Source organism: Cannabis sativa, chromosome 9, assembly GCF_029168945.1.
Source record: "Cannabis sativa cultivar Pink pepper isolate KNU-18-1 chromosome 9, ASM2916894v1, whole genome shotgun sequence".
In the NCBI taxonomy this organism is placed as follows: domain Eukaryota; kingdom Viridiplantae; phylum Streptophyta; class Magnoliopsida; order Rosales; family Cannabaceae; genus Cannabis; species Cannabis sativa.
Genome location: NC_083609.1, coordinates 30,674,671 through 30,697,817, shown reverse-complemented (window position 1 = coordinate 30,697,817; position 23,147 = coordinate 30,674,671). Strand labels below are relative to the sequence as shown.

The 23,147-nt window shown below is 32.5% G+C and overlaps 1 protein-coding gene across 1 annotated transcript; it reads left to right on the top strand.

Moving 5' to 3' along the window:
• Positions 1-10,824: 10,824 nt before the first annotated feature.
• LOC133031354 (uncharacterized) lies at positions 10,825-22,087 on the top strand. Its single transcript, XM_061104839.1, has 5 exons — positions 10,825-13,599; positions 13,693-14,927; positions 20,734-20,851; positions 20,924-21,623; positions 21,720-22,087. Exons 1-5 carry the CDS (start codon positions 10,825-10,827, stop codon positions 22,085-22,087), a joined length of 5,196 nt encoding a protein of 1,731 aa, XP_060960822.1.
• Positions 22,088-23,147: the final 1,060 nt, after the last annotated feature.

The window sequence follows — 23,147 nt, the reverse complement described above, 5'->3', positions numbered from 1 at the left end:
AGAAAGAGAGAGTTTCTTTTTGAAAATTCTATTTTTGCTAAGTGTGTGAAAAATGAAATAAAAAGCCATATAATTCCATTTTATTCAGCCAACAATTAAACAATTAAACATTTCTTTTTCATTAATAATTTCACTAGAAGACAAAATACTAATGGGGCAAAAAGACCATTTTGCCCCTCCACCATAAAATCACATAAATCATACTAAAGGGGTATTTTTGGGAAATTCTAAATTCCCGGCCATTCCCGACATTCCCAATGTCTAAAACCCGTCCCCAAACTACTAGCATACTAAGTTGTGATTTCCTACCGAGCCAATACGGAGTTCCAAAATACCGGACACCGGGAATGCAAAATATAAAAACTACTGATGACATAATCATGCATTTCTGAATTCCATAAATAACAGTAATAAATTATTTAAATAGCTATAAATAATTTCATAATTAAACATAAACAACTGCTAATTTCCAAATTAACTAAGCGGGCTTTACACGCAGTATTGTCCTTTGTCATTAACCTCGAGGGCCACTCTTTTGCCTTGATCCATTAGCTTGGATATTTCATTCATTTGAGTAGGCCCTCTTGTATGTATTACTGTTGGACACTCTGCCTCTAGGTCTAAATCAGATTCTGAATCCGAGTTGGCCATATCTACACCATTAACAAACAAAATTTGAGAACCTTTCAAATATGAACTTTGACATTGATAATCATGCTACTAACACGAACATATTTTGAGTCAAATATAAAGACCTACTAAGTATAATAAATGCATGGACACATCAATTCGAGTATACAAGACAAGTTTATATGAATGTGTTATGTTACCTAATTTCTTATAACTAGCGAGTAATAACCTAGTTATTTATGTTATGTACTTTTCCTTTAACATTTATGTTTTTTATAATAAAATTTGATCCAAATTCTACCAAAATTTTGGCAGCACAACGGCTGTAATTGGATGTTCCCAAAAATTTTAAAAGTGCCTAAGGTAACAAACAAAACAAATATAACAATACAGAACAAAGAAACTAACATAAACATACAAAATTTATCCACCCATCCGACCGCAGTACATGTATTCGCAGAACCTACTTCACTACGGATGAATATTTAAGATATTCAAACTCAACTAAGCATGCATTGATAATTAATTATAATAACAAAAGGTTAGCGGATGGATATACCTATTGTAAATCAGATCAATACAGAAATATGTCGATCCTCAAATATTAGCACACAACCTATAACATAATGCAATATACAACCAAATTAAAATTTTAATTATTAAATTACTTACTAGTTATTAAACAAAGTAGCAAGTTACTAGTTACTAATTTCCATAGTTAATTTTTTAAAAAAATAACATATACATATATAATCAATTATATATCACACTACCATTATTTTAAAAATTTTAACTCTAAACTAATTAAATTCCTAACACCTCTCATTCTCATTCACAACAAATATATATACAATACAAATACACAAAAAACACAAATAGTATATACACAATATATATACACACAACATATATATAAACACATATTCAATAATAAAACACAAAATATATACATATATATTATATATCAAGTTAATAATATTTACCTTATAAACGCAATCCGGCGATAAATTGCTACAAAAATCTGACCACATATAGAACACACACAATATAATATTAATAAAATAAAAAAAATCCTAAAAAAATTTATAAAACGAAATAATACCAATGTACATAAATAAAATGAATAGAAAGTATATTCATACCTTAATGGACGTTGAGACTCAACATTTTTTTCGCTAAAATTGGTGGCCAGAGTTATACCACCACCTTTTTTTATAATAGGTTCGGTTTGGTATATAGAGGGGAAAAAACTAAACTTTTTGACAATTTAGGTTTAGGTATAGAAAATAGAAGATTTTAAGACAAAAATAGGGTAAAATGGTTAAGAAATGAGGGAGAATGAGGTTGTTTTAGTGGTGGTTGGCGAGGGTTTTTTCGTGGGTTTGGGGTTGCTGTGGGTGGCTGTTCTTCGTGTTCAGCAAGGTGTGAAATGAGGAAGACGATACCCAAGGGTCTGATATATAACCCTATAGCATCGGTTATTTTGTATTAACTGACGCCATCGGTGCAACGTGTCGAATAAAGGCAGCACCTATGGCGTCAGTTAATACACAATAACCGACGCCATAGGGTTATTAAAAAAACCCTGATTTTCCCCAACCCCCAACCGACGACATAGATATATATATATTCTATACCTACGATTTTTATTAAAAAACTGCCTCTAAATATCAATGCAGATATTTTCACACCCTTTAGCTTCCCTTTTTATAAAATGGGTTGAAAAAAGGGAAGCTAAAGGCGTACATTGTAGTAGTGTTAGGTTCTAGCTTAACTGTGCTATTTATGTTCTTTGACCTGTTCGTTAAAGTTGACGAATTGGATTGGCCCAATACTTACATCTTGAGAACATGGTAGTATAATTGAGTGGGAGTGCTAATCATAGATACAGAATCTATAGGTTTTATATTGACATAGAAGTGAAATGATGATTTCCTTCGATCTTGGCTTAATAGAGATTAATGAAAGATCTCTTCACTAATTATATTAGTTTATGGAACTATTATTTATAGGAAGCTAAGTGTTTTAAAGATAAAATAAATTGAGGGGTAGAACGGTAAATTTATCTCTACTCGATGTAAATCATCTATAGAGGATCTTCGATTATTTAGATTATAACAATGGATAATTATTAGCGTATCTATATTTGGAACACATAGAGCGCTCTATGTAACATCCTAACTAGCAGAGGTGTGTTAGCGTAATTTTTAACGTACTGTACAGCTCGTTGCTAATCAACGAGGTTATTAAAAATTGTGAATAATTAAAATTTGGTTATTTAAATAAAGACTTAAAGTATTACATATATAAAATTTCGAGATCCCGTTTACAAAATAATTTTTAAAAGCTTGCTATACATATAAATAAAAGTTTGTCGCCTAGCGACTATACAGCAAAAGCCTCGTTGTCCCAAAGATCGTACGCTCCAGGCCTAACTGCCCCGACATGTACAATCTTCATCTGCTCGCTCTCACGGCTGGTCAACTTTAGCATTGCCCTTACCTACACATAGAAATAGCAACTGTGAGTCAATAGACTCAGTAAGAAAAGCATAACATAAAACATACTAATATCCCGAGTTATAATCAGGTGCCCATACACCTAACCATAACCCTAACTGAGTCAGGAACATTCTCGACAAAGTATGACTAATTGTGAATTCAACCTATACTCAGTACTCTAGTCGTACCGATGTGGTAGCAGATAATTCATACTATCTGATAACATAGCATATATCTGTTGGCATCTCAGTGCAACTCTATGTACACCTCACTGTTGCCCTGATATGCTAATCTGATGGCTGTAAATTTGCCTAACATATGTCTGTTGGTATCTCGGTGCAACTCTATGTACAACTTTATCATAAAAGCCATAAATATCACATGTAGTATATATAATAAACTTAAAGTTTAATAAAATCTCTAAATTAAGAAATAATAACCCTAATACCTATTTTTTGAAATAGAACCAACGATAATGTAGTTCATATCTTGTTGTCATCATTGTCTTTTAAGTTTGCTTGTTTAGTAACAATGATATTTTGTTGGCTTAATTTTTTAAGCATGTTTAGTTATTTATTAAGTAATGTATGGTTAATTTCATTGACTTATTTATTAAAAAACACGATATCAATGAAATTGATGACTGATAAGAAAATTATGTTATTTTATTGATCACATGCTGAACATAATTCCTTGCCACACTACTAGACTTATTGACCATGTCATTTTAATACCTTGGTATTTGTGATTATAAATGACTTTTGTTGATTTAAAAAATAATATGATTGTCATATTTCAATATCAAAGATTAAATTGGAACAATATGTAGAGATGCTATCAAAGAACTATTATTTTTGATGTGGCCACAAATATTTTCCTATTGTTCAACCCTTGAGTCATTTTCAAAGAAAATTATTTTGATATAATGTATATATATGTATTAAAATTAACGTAACTCAAGTGGAAAAATGTTTGACTTTTATTTGGGCTTACATTAACTTTTATTAGTTTTATTAAACATTTTGTTGATTACATAGTTCGTTGTTGTGTTAGCCATATTGTTAGTGATCAATAGTTAATGGGCTTAGCATCTGAGTGTAAAGTCTAGTTGAAGCAAAAGTATGTGCTTTTCTAGTTAACTGAAGCTTTTGATGAGCAGATCAATCCAGCTAGGGTTATGTAGTTAAGTCCCTTCTCTAACTCTATAAATACATATTCTTTTATCACAATTGAATACTTTTGATAGTCAGATAAATAAATTTGATTTTGGTTTAGAGACCTAGGAAGAAAATTTTAGTTGATAGTATTAAATTATCAAATTGTGATAATTGTTATGGATCAATCAGACATGTATACCTAATAATTATCTAATTATTATTATATTATATACAAATTTGTATCTTAGTTTTAGTTAATTTTCTAACAATTGACACACGAGCTGTGCCACTCTCCTAGTGGTAAAACTCTCCCAAATACATCATGGGCAATGCCACTACCTATGGTCCTTCGCTCGCCCAAATCCTTATCCTCCAAAAGAAGAAGCTCATAGATACATATTAGACTTATCTTGAAGATATGCTTTTATAAGAAATTTATTACTTACTAAGAATAAATGAATATTTTTAGAAAATCACATTGAATGAAATTTATTACCTTTATTCAATGAGAGAATCAAGGTACGAAGTAAATGCTCAAGTTGTAAATGGAAATTCTAGTCCTAGGTCGAAAAAGGACTCTAAAATCTCTTCTCTCACACATTTCTTTGAGCCGCACAAAGAAACCTAAGTCTCCATGTTGGAAAATTATTATGCTCTCATAGAAGTATCAAACCAACAAAATTACAACTCAATGACAAATAATACAAAGGACAAAATTATGTATTAAATAATGTTACAACACTAAACAAAATATACAAATAAAATAGAGAATAGAGATGAAGAGAGTGATTACAACTCAAAGCAATAAGCTACACATGAAACACAATATATAAATATCATATATATAAAAGAGATGTGAGAGCAATCTCAACACCACATACACCACAAGTGTATAATAGGGGAATCACAAAACATGAACAAGATGTTATACCTTTGTCCAAAAGCTTATTTCCCCCTACCTCAAGTACTTAGGGAAAAGAAAAGAATAGAAATAGCTTTCTAGATTTATCAAGCCTATAGTGTTTCTAGCAATGTGCTCTCTTGATAGAAACTTGTTCTCTCCCAAAGTGAACCCAAGACCCTCTATTTATAGTATTTTGAGGATCACATATGAAAATTAAATTCTTTCATCACATGGCTGTTACCAACACATTAATTTGTGTTTAATGTGATAAAAATGTTGGACAAGAGAGCTGGAAACATGCTCAATTAATTTATATACGTTTATGAACGTTTTTAAAAATCTTGTTCCAGATGTTCGAAAACAATAATAAAACAACATAAAAATAACTATTAAATAACTGTTTCCAGAGAACTCAAAATTGAGTTTTTGTAACTCCTCGCCGAATTAAATCTTTTCCCAACGTCCTAATACTTATTTAAGTGATTTCATTGAGTATTGTAACAGTTTCTAATAGCTATCCCATTGATTCCATAACTTCTATATGTAACAACTTACATATTATCAATTGTGATCATTAAGTTACAATCTATTTTCAGATTTGTAACTCCTCATATGTTACAACTGTTATGTGCATTATTATACTATATATATGATATAATACAACCTCCAATACATAATATATATTAATCTCCTATTAATATATAATTTATCACATTTAAATATTTTAATCTATATTATATTATATCGAATTATATAACACTCCATAATCACCATATTTTCTCTCTGGTTATTTCCCAACAACTAGAAAGACATGACATCATAGTCAAACACCATAATACGATACGTGTTGGGAAAACCTATTACAATTAACCACAATATTTTTCCTCTCTGTATGTCAAAAATGGGATACTTATCAAACACCACAATAAGCAATTATCAAATATCAACTAAAGCACCACAAACAATATAAAATACACAAATCAAGAATAAAAGTGAGACGCCAAGATTTTTACGTGGAAACCCAATGCGAGAAAAAACCACGGGACCGTAGTCCGCTCAAATCATCAACTATCACCAAAGTTTAATAATGGGATTACAAAGTTCTTCTCTAGTAAAATAAGAGACTCACAACGACATCAAGATTAAACAATCTTAGATCACTAATACAATCATCATCGTCATCTCAAAAGATGGATACACAAATAGAAAAAGTTTGGGTCTCCCCAAGTGGATATTATAGAAGAGCACCTTAGAGAGGACAATCGGCAAATCAGAACTGGTAGGTTTAAAGAGCACCTTGCAAGGATTCACCACCCAAAATTTGAGCTAAAATAGATGAGAATCAACCACTTGATCTTCAATGCAAAATGGCAAAACCCCTTTCTATCTCTAGCTTTCTTTCTCTTCTTTCCCTCTATTTTCCTTTCTTTCTCTTGGCTGACTTGCTGCTCACGAAGCACTTGCTGCCTTTCTTCTTCTTCTTTTTTTTTTTCTTTTAATTGTTTCAAACAAGATGGGCCTTAAGCCCTTATTGGTCCAAGCCCAACAAAAGGGGCTGACCCAACAATACGTACCTTTTTCCATGCCTTTGCTAGAAGTTCTCATGAACTTTGATCTCGCACTCACCATAAGTGAGAATAGTTTGGTCATTATTTTTTAGAAATTCATATACATACACCATCCTTATTAGATTTCACCTTGAAATCTTTTTGTAATTTAGGTGGCGTTTGGTAACACTTTTTAATCAGTTTTTTGTTTTTAAAATTGAAAAAGTGAAAATATTTTTCAAAAGGATGTTTTATAAAATTATTTTTTACTTTTCAATTTTTTAATTGAGAATCAAAATTTTTAAAGATAAAAAATTATCACTTTCAATATTTTCTTAAACATTCTTTTTTTCTTAATCAATATTTTGGACTTCGATTAGACCCGAACCCAAATCCCCCCATGGCACTGGCGCTGAACCCGACCTTTGACCTGAACTCGAATCCGAACCCAGACCTAAACCTAAAGTAAATAAAATCAAAAAATGAAAATAAAAATAAATTTTGCAGAACTCACTTTTATTTTTCTGTTTTTAAAATTGAAAAACAAAAGTGGTTACAGAACGTATTTTTGTTTTTCAAAAACAAAATTTTTAAAAACAAAAATTTTACTTTCATTTTGTGATTAAAAAATTAGAAAATAAAAGTGTTACCAAACGACACCTTAGTTAAGTATGCTCCTGAGAACATAACTCTAGCATCTTTGAGTCCAAATAATAAAATTCAAAGTACATGTAACTCCATTACTATCACGAGTGAACTACTATAAATCTTGGTATTCTTGTTTCTTTATGGTTTATTTTGAAATCAAATATCTTAGTCCAATCCTCTATATTTTTTACGATCTTCTTACGTCAGTTAACAAAAAATTACATGAACAAATTATATTTTATTTTATTATTATTATTGAAAAAGAAAGGAAATTGCTTGCAGAAACGCTTCTAATTAGAGCAAAGTGAAAATAAAAAAATAAAAAAAAGATGAAAACCTAAGTCCATTAGTGAGCAAGTAAATTATTATGTCTATTCTATATAAAATGTAGTTATGTAACGAAATTTTTGGTTTAACGATATTTTTTAGTTTTCTCCGTTAACTTTAACCGAATATCCCAATTATTTAACGTAATATTTTTTATTAATTTTATAATATTATTGTATATATATATTGAAAAATAAAAATTATATAGATATTTCATATAAAAAAATTAATTTTATCATATATATTTAAATATAAAAATTACATCTATATATAAAAGATATATATTTCATAATTTGTACATTTTATTCTAACCACATTCTCCTAACTACAAATTAAAAATATATCTATCACTATTATTATTTTTTTAAATATATATTGATGTATCTTGAAAGTAATTAATTCTCTAATCAAACTCAAATTTTGTCAAAATATTTTTTAACATATATAGAGATCAATACAAAATACGTACGTATAACAATAAAATTTATTCTTTTATTCTTTTATTGTACATATAAAATACGTATATATAATCACATTTAAATATTTCTCTTTAAAAAAATATAATCACATTTAAATAGCACATCAATATAACTGTAATAGATAAAAAAAAACAATTCTAATGATTAAAAATTCAAATCCTATTTCAAAAATTAAACAATAAAAGTACATTACCTAATTAAAAAAATGCATGTATTGTACTTAATATTACTTAATTAAATTTAATTAAAAAAATTAATTATACGAGTATTCCACATAATCAATCTAGTATAATTAAATATACTAATTAATTGCACTTTTTACTAAATAAGCTAATCAAAAATTTATACATAGATTGGAATTGAAATTTGTTATTAAAGTTGCATTAAAACTAGTTAATAGGTAGATACTATTAATTTTGTGTCATTTATATTAAACCAAAGGTAATAGCTAACGACTCCTCCGGTGCTCTCTGAAAGGGTATCTCTAGGGATCTCAATGTGTAGTTGCCGTCTACTGTCGTCGTCGCCGTTAATCGGCGTTTTCGTCCGTCCCTGGCTTTCAATTCCTGGTGGCGGTGGGAAGGAACCTGTCCCTTCAGCATTTATAACGAAAACGGCTGGTACTCATCTGGGCAAATCCATCTTCGAAGACATCTCCACAAATGCAGGTAACCTTCTTCTCAGTATTAATTTCCCCATTTGCGTCCCATCTGATCATTACTGCCTGAAATTATATTTATGCTTGCTCTTCTCTTGCTTCATTAATCATGCCCAATTTCTTCCCATCTTAGCCCTAGCCGATGCTAAATTAGGAAAATCAATTCCTTCTGCACCCCCATGGATAATCATTAATCCTACCCTTTTAGGCGACCTCTACTTCTTACACAGAACCACTAGAATAGATCTAAGAGCCACTGCAAATTCCATTTGTATCATTACCCTCTCTGACATGAGGTATTTATTTCCTATTTGGGAAAATCCCTGGGAGTTATTGATCCAAATTTTCTTTCCTTATATAAAGAATCTAACAGCTTTGTACCAGGCACAATTACCGCACAAAACCCTGTGTTATTCGTATCCCATCCATTCCCTTGTTTTACTCCTCCTTTATTCCTTTTGCTGGCCTCAAATTCCTGTCCCTATGGAAGAACTGACCAACAATCTCTCTGCTAATTTGAACCTAACCGAAGTCGAAACCAAAATACACTCCTTTGTCGAATCAACTGAGTTGCCTGAAGATGAAAACAGAGAGGAGCCTTCAGCTTTTCTTGCAGTCAAATTGCTAACCAATCGTCACTTTAATCCTGAAGCCTTCAAAAAACGTCTGAGAGAAATGTGGCCTGAACGCTACTCTATCAATGTTCTGGAAAAAGAGCCAAATTTTTTTACAGTTGAGTTTGGCTGCTTTGGTGACCGCAGGCGTGTCCTTATTGGTCAACCATGGCACTTCGACTATAAACTTATAGTCATGTCTCCTCTGGAAGCTGGTTCAATCGTCAATGCAGATATGCTTACTTCGACTCCCTTTTGGATTCAAGTATCTGGAATTCCTTTTCTGAAGCGTTCTCGAGCTCTTGCTAGGAAATTGGGGGAGGTACTGGGTCGATTCATTGAGGTTGATACTGCTTCCCTTAAGGAGACCTGGGGTCCATACCTTAGAGTAAGAATTGAGATTGATATTACTCAACCTCTTCCCCGTGGAACAGGTTTCCATTTTCAAGGGATGGCAGCCCCTGTTTGGTTAGAGTTTCGATTCGAAAATTTGCCTGACTTTTGCCATTACTGTGGCCGGCTTAATCATATTGTCAATCACTGCCCTGAATTCCTTGCTAAGTGTGATTCATCCTCTGCCCCTCCTCTACTCCAATATGATCACACTTTGGGAGCCAAGATACGCATAACCTCCAATCCTTTCTACATAGCCAACACTAGAACTCGCCTCCGCCCCCATATCTCCAACCCTGTCTCACTGGCCCCTCCTCCCAGCCCTCGACACCCATCTACCCAAATCATATCTGAACCGCTTTACAATGAACCAACCTCTGATTTTGGAATCCAGCATCTCCATCAACCAAGAACTACCCCGGTTGGCTGTTTCATGACCCAAAATCCTCACAATATCTCTCTTAACCGTGATCACTTTAACCCAAACTCTGCTCCTTCTCTCTCGGCCTGGCAAAACATGGGTGTGGTTGTTGACCTTGATAGCCCCACTCCTAGACATGCCCCTACCTTACCATACCCAATTACCAATGAGCCAAATACTCAAAGCAACAATGATATATCTCTCTCTGAACAAGCGGCTGTAGCTAATCCTACTGTGGCCTCACCTGCTGCCAATATGGCTCTAAACACTTCTGATACAACCGGGTACACAGTCCCTGTGTCTCAAGCTTTCGCTACTATCATGGCGGATCTCAACGCCAATCAGCCTTTGAATTTTACCGTTGGATCTTCATCATCACCAGCCACGGCCTCGCCCCCTGTCCGTCGATATAAGCCTAAGCGTCCCCCAAGTATCAATGAAATTGAATTTCGAAAGATGCTCAAACGTACTCGTGATCTAGCTCGCTCCCTTGATGAAGGATACATTGATGAGGCGGGTGCTGCGCAGCGCACCCGCCAAGCGCCATGATTGTCATAAGCTGGAATGCTCGTGGATTAGGGAGTAAACGAGCATTCCGATCCCTCTCCCTATTAACTAGGAAGTATAAGCCCGCACTTTTGTTTATTATGGAGTCTAAACTCCCTGCTGGTGCTTTAACTAGGTTTAAGTTAAATCTTAATTTTCCTAATGGCTTAGAAGTCCCTCGAGTCGGCCTCAGTGGAGGTCTTTTGTTGCTTTGGTCTCATGATATTGATGTAACCCTTTTGTCATATAATATAAGTCATTTTTATTGCTATCTCAAGCCTAATAACTTTTCTGCTTTTTACTTCACTGGTTTCTATGGGGCACCACATCATTCCCAAAAAATGCACTCTTGGAATGTTCTTAACAGAATTGGATCCAATGTCCATAATTCTCCCTGGCTAATCTTGGGCGACTTTAATGACTACTTAAACTCAACTGATAAAATTGGGGGAGACGCGGCTCGTGTGCCTTCAACACACTTTCGAAATTTTCTCGATTCCTTTGCCCTCCATGATCTAAAATTTACGGGCAATCCGTTCACCTGGACAAATAAACAAAGCCAGCACTCTCACACTCAAGAGCATATCGACTGGGGAATTTCCAATTCTGAATGGGATGTTCTATTTCCAAACTATCATCTTACCCATGAAGAATACTTTGGATCTGATCATCGTCCTCTGGTTTTGAATCTCCACCACATTCCTGGCCCTCAACATCACCAAAATCGCTTCTTTTTCGACAAACTGTGGATGGCTGAACCTGGGTTCGAAGACGGCCTAAAACAGGCCTGGTTTTCAAATTCACAAAGCAATAATACTGATGAGATTGTCAATTTATCTAAGAAACTTCAACGTTGTTCGAAGCACCTTCAAACTTGGAAAAAATCTCTGGGTCCCCCCATAGCTTCCAAAATTAGAGCTCTACAGTCCAACCTTAAGAAGGTGCAAAGTTACTCTTTTCCCACAGAGCATCAGCTTCAACTTGGGCGGCGACTTGAGCTTGAGCTTGATCATCTTTTGTACAAAGAGGAAGATTACTGGAAGCAAAGATCTCGAGTGAATTGGCTTAAACTAGGGGACAAAAATACGAAATACTTCCATCACTTTGCTTCCTCAAGGCGAGCTCAAAACAAAATCACCTCTTTGTTAAATCCCGATGGATCAACAGCCACTGATAATCAAGCTCTTGTGAGCACGATTGAGCAGTATTTTGATCAACTTTTTACCAGTCAGAATCCTAACGAGGAAACCATAAATCGTGTTCTCTCTGGCATCAAAAATCACCTGACTGAACCTGAGATTAACTCCCTCAGTTGCCCATACACTGACTCCGAGATCAAAAAAGCTACCTTTCAATTAGCCAGTGACAAGGCCCCTGGCTCTGATGGGTTTAATGGTTCTTTTTTCCAAAAAAATTGGGGCATTGTTGGAAAGGATGTGACTCTGGCTGCAAAAAGCTTTCTGAATGGGGATGCGAACATAGCGACCATTAACCACACTGTTATCGTTCTTATCCCCAAACATTCCCATCCTCAACAAGTAACCGATTATCGTCCCATCAGTCTTTGCTCGACCTTTTATAAAATCATTTCTAGAGTCCTTGTCAACCGGCTTAAGCCCATCCTGAGTCGTATTATATCTCCCGCCCAAAGCGCTTTTCTTCCTGATCGCCTAATATCAGATAACATTATAATTGGTCAGGAAGTCTACCATGCTTTATCTCATCGAAAATCTGGGCGACATGGCTGGATGGCCATTAAACTGGATATGGCAAAGGCCTTTGATTGCGTTGAATGGAGATTCATTAGACAAGTCATGACCAGATTCAATTTCCCTGATCGTTTTATCAATCTGGTGATGGCTTGCATTTCGACAGTATCTTTCTCCTTTTCTATCAATCAGCAGATCCTTGGCAAAGTTATCCCATCTAGGGGTATACGCCAAGGTGACCCCCTTTCCCCCTACCTCTTTCTCCTCTGCTCCGAAGGTCTTTCTTCTCTAATATCTCAGAAGACACTACCCAACAACTCCCGTACCCAGGGGCTTGGTTTAAAAATAGCTCGCACTGCCCCAATCATATCCCACCTTTTCTTCGCGGATGACAGCCTGCTTTTCAGTCCTGCCTCGTCAAACTCCGCAAACACCATAAAGAATGTCCTGCAGGATTACAGTTCTGCTTCAGGTCAGATGGTAAATTACAATAAATCATCTCTCTTCTTTTCGCCTAATACGGAGGAGAACATCAAAAACCATATCACCTCTATCTTGGGTATTCCGGTTCGGAATTCCTTCGAGAAGTACCTGGGGCTTCCCCAAACCTTTGGGAGAACTAAAAAAGAAATCTTCAATTACCTTACAGATCGTGCTTGGTCACATTTGAATAAATGGAACTCAAAGCACTTCTCGAAAGGTGGGAAAGAAATACTTTTGAAAGCTGTGGTGCAGGCAATCCCTTCTTACGCCATGTCCTGTTTTAAACTACCTGTTTCCTTCCACTCAAAGCTTGAATCCATGATGGCTAGTTTTTGGTGGGGAGGATCAGAAAGTAACAGGAAGATTCATTGGAAGAATTGGTCCTTTCTCAGTCGCTCTAAGTTCCACGGCGGACTTGGATTCCGTTCAATGAAGGCTTTTAATCAAGCGATGTTGGCTAAGCAAGCTTGGCGCATTCTTCAGGCACCTCATTCCCTTGTAGCCACCCTGCTTAAAGCTCGTTATTTCCCGCAAAACACTTTTCTTGAGGCTAGCAAAGGTCGTAGACCTTCTTTTGTTTGGGTCAGTATCTCCTGGGGAAAGGAATTGCTTATCTCAGGGCTCAGAAAGTCAATAGGTAATGGTACAAACACTTCAATTTTTAATGATGCTTAGATCCCTGGTTATGGAAAGATTTCTTATCTCAAACACCTCTCAGATGGTTGCTCTACTGTGTCTGATCTTATGACCTCTTCCCACCAATGGGATACCAACCGTATCAGAACCATTTTCCCCATTGACATTAGCCAAGCCATTGAGTCTATTCCTATACTACCCTCCCAGTATTCAGATACCTGCTACTGGTCTTACACACCACATGGTAATTATTCTGTCAACTCTGGCTACCACAAAGCTCATGCCTTGTTGCATAAAGATGAGCCCTCAACTTCTGATGGTTTGATCAACCAAAACTGGTGGAAACAGTTGTGGACTCAGAACCTTCCTTCAAAAGTCAAACACTTCATTTGGCGAGCCTTTTACGATGTCCTTCCCACTAGCTGCAACATGCACAAAAGGAAGATAATTTCTTCACCACATTGCTGTCGCTGTTATTACCACACTGAGTCCCTAGAGCATGCCATTTTCAGATGCCCAACTGTCCAGAAGGTATGGAAATTAACTCATTTCTCATCTTTTATTTTAAAATATATGGAACTAACTTGCAGGGAAATAATGTATATGGCTGCTTCAACTTTCACGGATCGGGACTACCAACTTTTCTTGTGTTTGCTTTGGAAGCTTTGGCATGGAAGAAATGAATATCTCCATCATCAGAAACACACGGCCCCTGGTCTCTTGGTACAGTCAACTTATGATTATTTGGATCTATTTCATCAACATAACAGGTGTACCCTCCCAACAGGGGCTCATTCCTTTTGCTCAGCTGGTGCTACTACTAAAGATCACCCCTCATTTGGTTTAATGTTAGCTGTTGATGCTGCCCAAAACACAGAATCAAATAAGACAGGCTTCGGTATGGCGTTATTCAATAACAGCAGCGACATGGTCCTCTCGGTAGCAACTCCATGGACAGGTATTCAATCGCCTTTGTTAATGGAGGCTCATGCACTCTGTCATGCTCTCTCGTGGTGCTATCATCGAAACATACAGCCGGATCTCATAGTTTCGGATTGCAAAATGCTGGTGGACTACATTAGTAATGATGCATCTCACAATATTCTTTTAAACAGATTTGCTAAGGATATCAAAAACTTCCTCTCTTGTATTCCTAATGTTAAATTTGTTCACATATCTAGGGAGCACAATGAAGATGCTCATAACCTTGCTAAGTTTGCATTAGGACTAGTTCAGGAAGTTTTTTGGAAAGATCAAAACTTTGTTTGTAACCTGTAACATGTACTCTATTGTTTTCCTTTTTCTGCAATACAGGTCTTCCTTTTTCAAAAAAAAAAAAAAGGTAATAGCTAACGATTTGGAATGTTCCATGTGGAACAAAGTCCCGTGCAAGTATGCATATATATATATATATATATATATATAGATATATATATATATCACATTAATTGCGGGAGGAGTGATTTCAGGGCTCACCAATAACGATTTCCAACAATTTATTATCTATATATTTGTCGGTAACTAATCACATTTGACCTTTTAAGCTTTTTTTTTTTTTTTTTTTTTTAAGCTTTTTAAGACTTTTTAAGCTTTAATAATAAAGATAATAATAATTTATAAATCAAATAGTTGGGCACTATTCTGTTATATTTTGGCAAGGTAGCGTATACTATGAGAATAACGAAGTAATAAAAATTAATAATATATTATTACCAACTCTAATCATTGGTGTAATGCTCGTTTTCAACCATTAGTGTATGTATACATATGTGTCTTAATTACGTACATGAATGAAAAAAAATCCATGTGCCTTTTCTTTCTATTGACCAATTAATAGTAATATAATAAATAGTATGTAAAGATATATATATTTAGCTGCAAACAACAATTAGAGTCAATGAACTAATAATAAATTCAAAGAAAATTACTATTAGCTAGGAAATGAGATATCTTTCAAAAGAAAAAAAAATATAGATATCTACAGCAGTACTTGTGTTGTCATCGACCATACTTGAACTGTTCTCTTTAAAAAAAAGGTATATACTTGAACTCTTCTCATTAAAAAAACAAAAGTATTGAACCTTTCAAATGATGTTCAGACACACAAAAAAAAAAAAAAAGCATGATGATATACTCTAAATCCGATTTTTGTTAAAAAATAATATTGTTTAAGCCCTATAATCTTGAAACATACTCTTTCTAACATGATTCCTAATTTAATTTTAATATTAGTGTTTACGTTCCATTTTGTAAAATACAATATGTAAATTATATTTGAGAAAGATCCACAATTTTTACTAAAAAATAATATATATTAACGTTTAGAAGGATGTTAATGCATTGTATAACTGAAATAATATTAATATTTTAATGAAGGTTTGAATTTATAATTACCATAAATTATCGCCGGGAAATGACTTTCATCATTCATGATGGATTAATTAGGTAAGGTTTTTGGTTTCTACAAAAAATATTGACAGTGAAAATGTCAACGAATATTGTACCAAATGATCATATATACTAGTTACTTGGATGATTTTAATTAATGACTTTAATATATGTACTTATAGGTACACTTATGTTACAGCGTAACAGGTTACAGATATCTTTGTTTTCATTCTTCTGCTTTTCCGTGTAGAAATAATATTTCAAAAACACGTTTTAAGAAAAATTAATTATAGTAAAACAGAAAAAATATATAAATCACAATTGTAATTCTATGTAACGATTTGGCTTGTCAAATTGAACCTACGATATACACTCATATATATATACTAGATAGAGTTACGTGGCAAGCCACGTAAATATTAGTTTTATTTTAAATTCTTGTAGTTTTTGTTTAAGAATTTAGTGACTAATTGTAAATTATGTTATAAACGGTATGTTTTATAAAACTAATTGTTAAGAATGTCATAATTGTGTATATAAACTTATAATATACACATTGTTATTCAAATGTTTTATGTTATAAACGATTTTTTTTTGTATAGAATTTAAATTTTATATTGATGATTGTTATTTAGGGTGGGTATCGGTGTAGTTTTTTTTTTAATTTAAAAAAAAAAGATTGTTTAATTTTTTGGGTTTAATTATTGGGTTTAAATGTTTAAATAAAGATTGTTTAATTTTTTGGGTTTAAAAAAAAAATAAGCTTAAGTGTAACAATATTAATATTAATATTTTTTGGTTTAATTATTGGGTTTAAACGTAAGATTGTTTAATTTTTTTTAGGTTTAATTATTTATATATTTTTGAAAGTTAACGGTTATAAACGTTAAACTTTATATTGATGATTTTTATTTAGGGTGGATATCGGTATAGTTTTTTTTAATTAAAAAAAGATTGTTTAATTTTTTGGGTTTAATTATTGAGTTTAAACGTTTAAAAAAAGATTGTTTAATTTTTTGGCTTTAAAAAAAAATCGTGTAAGCCTTTAATCTAATCGTTCCTATCGTTAAATTTAACAGAATATTCTTTTAAGGCACTTTTAATATACTAGCAAAAAATTACGTGCGAGGCACGTATACTAAATTTATGCTAGTTTTTTTCTATATTATATGAAAGTGATACAATTAAAAATTAAAGAAAAAATATTATTAATTATTAGGTGAGATTATTATTATGTGTATCTAAATATTATATTTTATAATGTTGTCAATTAAAAGTGAATACCGAATGCAATATATTAGTGTTTAAGAAAGCTTGATGATTTAAATATGTTCTTAATTTAATCCAAAAATAAATTAAAAATTGATGTTCCAATACTTAAAGAAACATTAGTTAAATGAGTGTAAGATAAAAAGAAAATTTAAAATCAATCTCTAAATTATTGATAATTGAAGATAGCATTTGTCTAAAAATTGTCGATAAGAAAACTAATGATAGTCATTGGTGGATTTCAATCTTCATTTGCTTTGATAGAGACAATAGTGTAATTTTTGTATTTTGCACTTTTCATTCTAGCCGGGTCCGCATATATCTGAATTGTTCATTTTTTCGTTGATAAATTGAATATGACAAAAAGTGAAAACCATGTTTAACAAAAAGTGATAGTATTCTATAACAAAATACTATTAAATTATTTTAAAATACTATATTTTATTAAAATAAAACTCTATGCGATTTAAATTTCATATTTATCTTTACTCAAAAAGAAAAAAAAATAAAAAGTTTCTATTATTATCTCTACCGCCTTTATAGATGTGAATAATGGTCTATTCTTTCTTCCATATTCTTCTTTATTTTTTGTATATTGTGTTTGCAACATATATGTAAATTATTACGTAACTTTAAAAAACTTTGCTCCTGGAAACTAATGCATATGCCGAGCACTTAAAATCATTTATTAGCTGTAAACTTTGTTGGGTTTTTTTCCCATTGATGCTTAGCTTTGTGAACTTTGAAAAAAGTCACGCTTCTTTTTTATTATTATTCTTACTTATATATTTTGTTATTAAGTTGTGAAGAAGAAAAAAAAGAAGTGCGGATTGGAATATTATGTGTGATCCCATGGGAATGTCCAAATTGTAATAGGAAAAGGAATACAATAAATAATTAATGAAAAATTAATCTTAAAAATTGGGTGATGATTTACGAATAAAAAGAAGACCCAATTAGATCAAAACCTGAAATTGGAGGACGATTTGGTAAAAAAAAATTCCATATATAATTCGTTCTTTTCCTGATCTCTCTCAACAAACTAATTGTATATGCGGTTTAAAGTTTAATTTATTTTATGTATATATATTTTTAATTTCTAAAGTTATAGTTGTAATTATATATAGAATTGAAATATGCTAAATATCAGTTCAAATATTAATAGGATTTGTTTTATTATTATTTTATTATATATAAATAATATTTTATTATTTTATCAAATAAAAATAAAAATTCACCCATGAATTTCTCATAAACCAAGAATTTCAGTTATATAGGCACATTTTATATAGAATAGATAAAGAAATATGGTTCTGGGTGTGGCAATGTCAATTTTAAATATTATATTATATTTTTTTGAAATAATATTATATCTTAAATATCAGGAATCGAGGAAATGTTGTGATGAGCATATTTCGATGATTTTAGGGAAAATTAATACAAAAGACAGTAATAATTAATAGAACCCCACGCCTGTGATCAAAATCAATAACGTTACCGTTAAGTATGTGGACAACTAAGGTTGTTTGCTTTTATATTTTAATAAAATATGAAGTAATCTAACCAAAACAAATAAAAAAAAAATTAATTAAGGATATCTAAAAAATCAAACGCCTAATAAAATAATGGTTACACATTTGTTAATAGTACTCTTACCACACAATTGCCACCCTTGGTGGGTAAAGTAAAAACAACTACTTACGGTTGGGAGTATGCCTTTTGTCTCTTAATTGTCCACTATGATATATAATAATATTTAGTTGTGTGTTTTTTTTTTTTTTTTTTTTTTTAATTTTTTAACAAAATAATATTTAAAATATATATGGTTATAAAAATTAGAAAATATGAGGGATGCCCGTTCATAAATGTGGCACTTTTACAGTTAGATTCCATGTGATCGGACATTTGGGAATTAGGGCTCATATAATACAAAACAGTTAAATATGATAATTATGACACATTTTTTCATTAGTATTTCTTGTGCAGAATAACTGATCGAAAATGCTTAATGTGACTTTTGCTATTGATTTTAACGTGGGTTTAAACTAAAGATCATTTTTCATAAATTTTTCTACATGCGAAAAGTATTTTGATATTTATTATCAATCTAAAGTTTTTTTTTTTTCGTAAGGTTATTATCTAAAGTTTTAGTTCAATAAATCTAATTTTATATAGTTGTAATCTGTCCGTTGTTAATTAGCTGGATAGTATTAAATAGATTAGGAGTAGAAAAAATAAATGTTATAAGAAGACAGTTTTGGAGTATTTTTGTATGAGCAGTTTCAAGATTTCAAGTTTTTATCATTATTATTATTATCTTTGATGTAAACTAATCTCATTGGCAGCTTTTGGAAGCTTCCAAATAATTCCAACACAACTGCTACTTCAGCTTTTTGTTGAACCCCGTATATGAGGTGAAGAGATACGTAATTTCTTCTTTTCTTCATCCAATAATTAACAAAGTTATGTAATACATGTATGAATATATTATATTTAGATACGTCATTGTTAGGTTTGTAATGTGCAGATATACTATATAGTAGTAATACACCACTTGCCACGTCTACTAAAGTACAAGAACTAATGACCTTTTTAATAGTTTGTCTATGGATATATAATCTACATATCAGACGATCCTTTCAGAAAAAAAAGAAAAAAAGAATACATATAGACAATGAGATCGATGGACCACAACAATTATTTATATGATGATGCTCTTTATAATCCACTCTCTTATTCTTATTATTTTTATTACTCTTCAATTGTTATAATTGATATAATATATTAGACAAAGTGATATTTGCATGCACGATGGCTATCTCAACTTACATTAATATTATGACTTTTGTTTTTATTTTATAGAAAATGTACCACCTTCATTTAATCACAACACATGACTTTCACCGTGTAATGTCACACGCTCTCTTTCTATCTCTGTTTATATATATATATATATGTATATATATATATATATATAAAAAAAGTCAAATGATCTAGCAGTACTGCACATCTTTGTTAAAAAAAATTGATATATCACGTCTAGTGCACTATCTTTTTATGAAAGGTGTGTGTAAACAACTACTATGTATTTACACTGCATACTGCATATATATAGTAATTATTTGGATATATCAAATAATAATTATATGAAAATTTCTATTCTGATATTTGACAAAAAAAATTGGTAATACACAGTAAATTAATATTGTGTTACATTCAATATAATTATTATCATTTTATAACATTTATTTATAATAAATTTATCTAATAATAAAATTTACAATAAATAAAAATTTCTTCATAAAATAAACTCAATTTTTATAACAATTTTATAAATAATATTTAAAATAATTTTTTTCAATTAAGATTACCTAATTAATTTTATGTTTCATATATTTTGAGTTATTTCATTTGATTTTCTAGTCTTAGAATTTTGAGTATTCAATCTCTTGTTCGTGCGGGAGTTCGTTGGAGTGTTGGGAATGGTTCTTCTATTAACGTGTTGAATGAACCATGGCTGTCTGACCATCACCAACTGCTAGTGATTTCTTCTCATCTAGCCCTTCAACATGCTAAAGTGTGCAATTTAATGTCCATTGACATGTCCTCTTAGGATGATGATATCCTAAAAGATTTGTTTGAGGAGCGTGATCAGAGATTGATAAAGCAAATTCCCTTATGCACAAACCAAGTTTCAGATGCTCTTTGCTGGTTTAATGAGTCTAATGGCATGTATTCGGTCATAAGTGCTTATACTTTACAACAAAAACTGAAAGGACTTGGTACTGAGATAGTTGCCTCCGAGTTTTGGAAGGCGTTATGGTCATTGAAGCTGCCACCAAAGATAAAGAACCTGATGTGGAGAGCCGGTTCTAATTGCCTTCCAGCCCTCACTCAGCTTGCTTCTAAGCGTGTTCCTGTCAACACTCGATGTCCTTTGTGTGAGGAGATGGACGAGACAATCACACACATTTTACTAACTTGTAGAGTGGTTAAAAAGGTGTGGGAGAGAGTAGGCATCGGCACTACCGTGACTACAGCAGGGAGTGTTTTCCTGGAGTGGTGCGTGACTGTGTTCACGCCTTTGACAGCAGAAAAACAAGGCCTGGCTGCTGCTCTTTGTTGGGCAGTCTGGGGAGCGAGAAATGATGATGTATGGCAAGGGAAATCGTTTCATATTTCAGATATAGTCGCCTCTGCTAAAAGCTATCTTGATCAATGGAAATACGCTCAAAAAACTCAAACTGAGTCATTATGGTCTGATCTTCAAGACCATGATGGGATGGAGCGTTGGTTCAAACCACAGGTTAATAGTATCAAGATCAATGTGGATGCAGCTATTTTTGAAGGATAGAATTGATTTGGAAGTGCTTTGGTGGTGCGTGACCACAATGGTTTGCTCACCGAAGGCTGTACTAAGTTACATAATGGTAATATTGCTCCGTCTATTGCTGAAGCACTGATCTTTCGGGAAGCTTTAAGCTGGATCAAAGACCAAACATACAGTTCAGTTTGGGTTGAGACGGATTGCTTATTGGTCGTACAAGCTTTGAGGAACTCGGCTATTCTGACTTCTCATTTTGGTTGTGTGATTCAGGAGTGCAAAGCCATGTTGGCTAGTTTAAATAATGTCTATTTTTGTTTTGTTAAGCGGTCAGCTAATAGAGTCGCTCATGAGTTTGCTAGAGCGTCTTTATTTTATCCTGATCGTACTTTCAGTATGGAAAATATTCCAACTGAGTTGTTGCCTACTTTGGTGACTGATTTCGAAGGTTAATAAAAATTAATTTTACCTTTCAAAAAAAAAAAAGAATTTTGAGTATTTGTCATTTTCTATGTTAAATAACCTTAAATACTTCATCAATCTAAGTTTATGTTAAATCTTGAATAAATATTTTAGATCTAATACAAAAGATAGTCTAAAAAATAATGTTAATTAAAAAAAACTAGATATCGATATCATATATTCGTATATTAGTTTTTTTTTTTTATTTACGAACACTATTATAAAATGGTCAATTTTCGTCGATTTTTAACTGATATTTATACTATTCTTGTCGGTTCCCATAACTGACGTATACACAGCAAACACAAAAGGGTATTTTTCTGCGTCGGCTTTGGACAGTGGATATCAAAATATTGTCTTCCTTTATAACCAACGGGAATAGTATAAAAATCATATTTTATACTTTTTTCTGTCAATTTTGTACCGACACAAACTTAAAAATAAAAACACACACACACACACATTTGAGATACTATCTGAACTAAACATCGATTAATAAACCAAAACCAGATTTGAAAAATGCTCACACTCAAATAACGATTAACAAACAAAAATACAGTTTTTACAAAAAAAAAAAAAAAAAAACAGATTTGAAAAAAAGCTCGAACATCGCTGGGGCTCCCCACTATCAACGATGAAACCTACAAAAGAAATAGAAAATTTACAGATCTAAAAAAGAGAGATCCCGAAAGAGTGATAGAGAGAGATTTAGAGAGAGATAGAACTATACCTTTGGTGCAGCGTGAGTTCAACATGGCAAAATGAGGCAAGAGAGAGATCCTGAGAGAGCTCATGGTCGAAGCTCACGGGGCTTAGGAGGCTAACGGTCGGAGAACACAAGGGTGGGTCATCGGGGCGAGAAAGAGAGAAGGAAAAAGAGAAAGATATTAATGAAGAATAAGAAGAAAGAGATATGCAACTGTAAGAGAAGAAAGAGAAAGGGAATAAGATATATTTAAGTGTAGGGTTTTGTTTTAGGATTTGTAGAATGGGCTGCTTTCACCCATTTACATTTTTGACTATATAATGGGTTTGTGAGGCTTTAAAACCG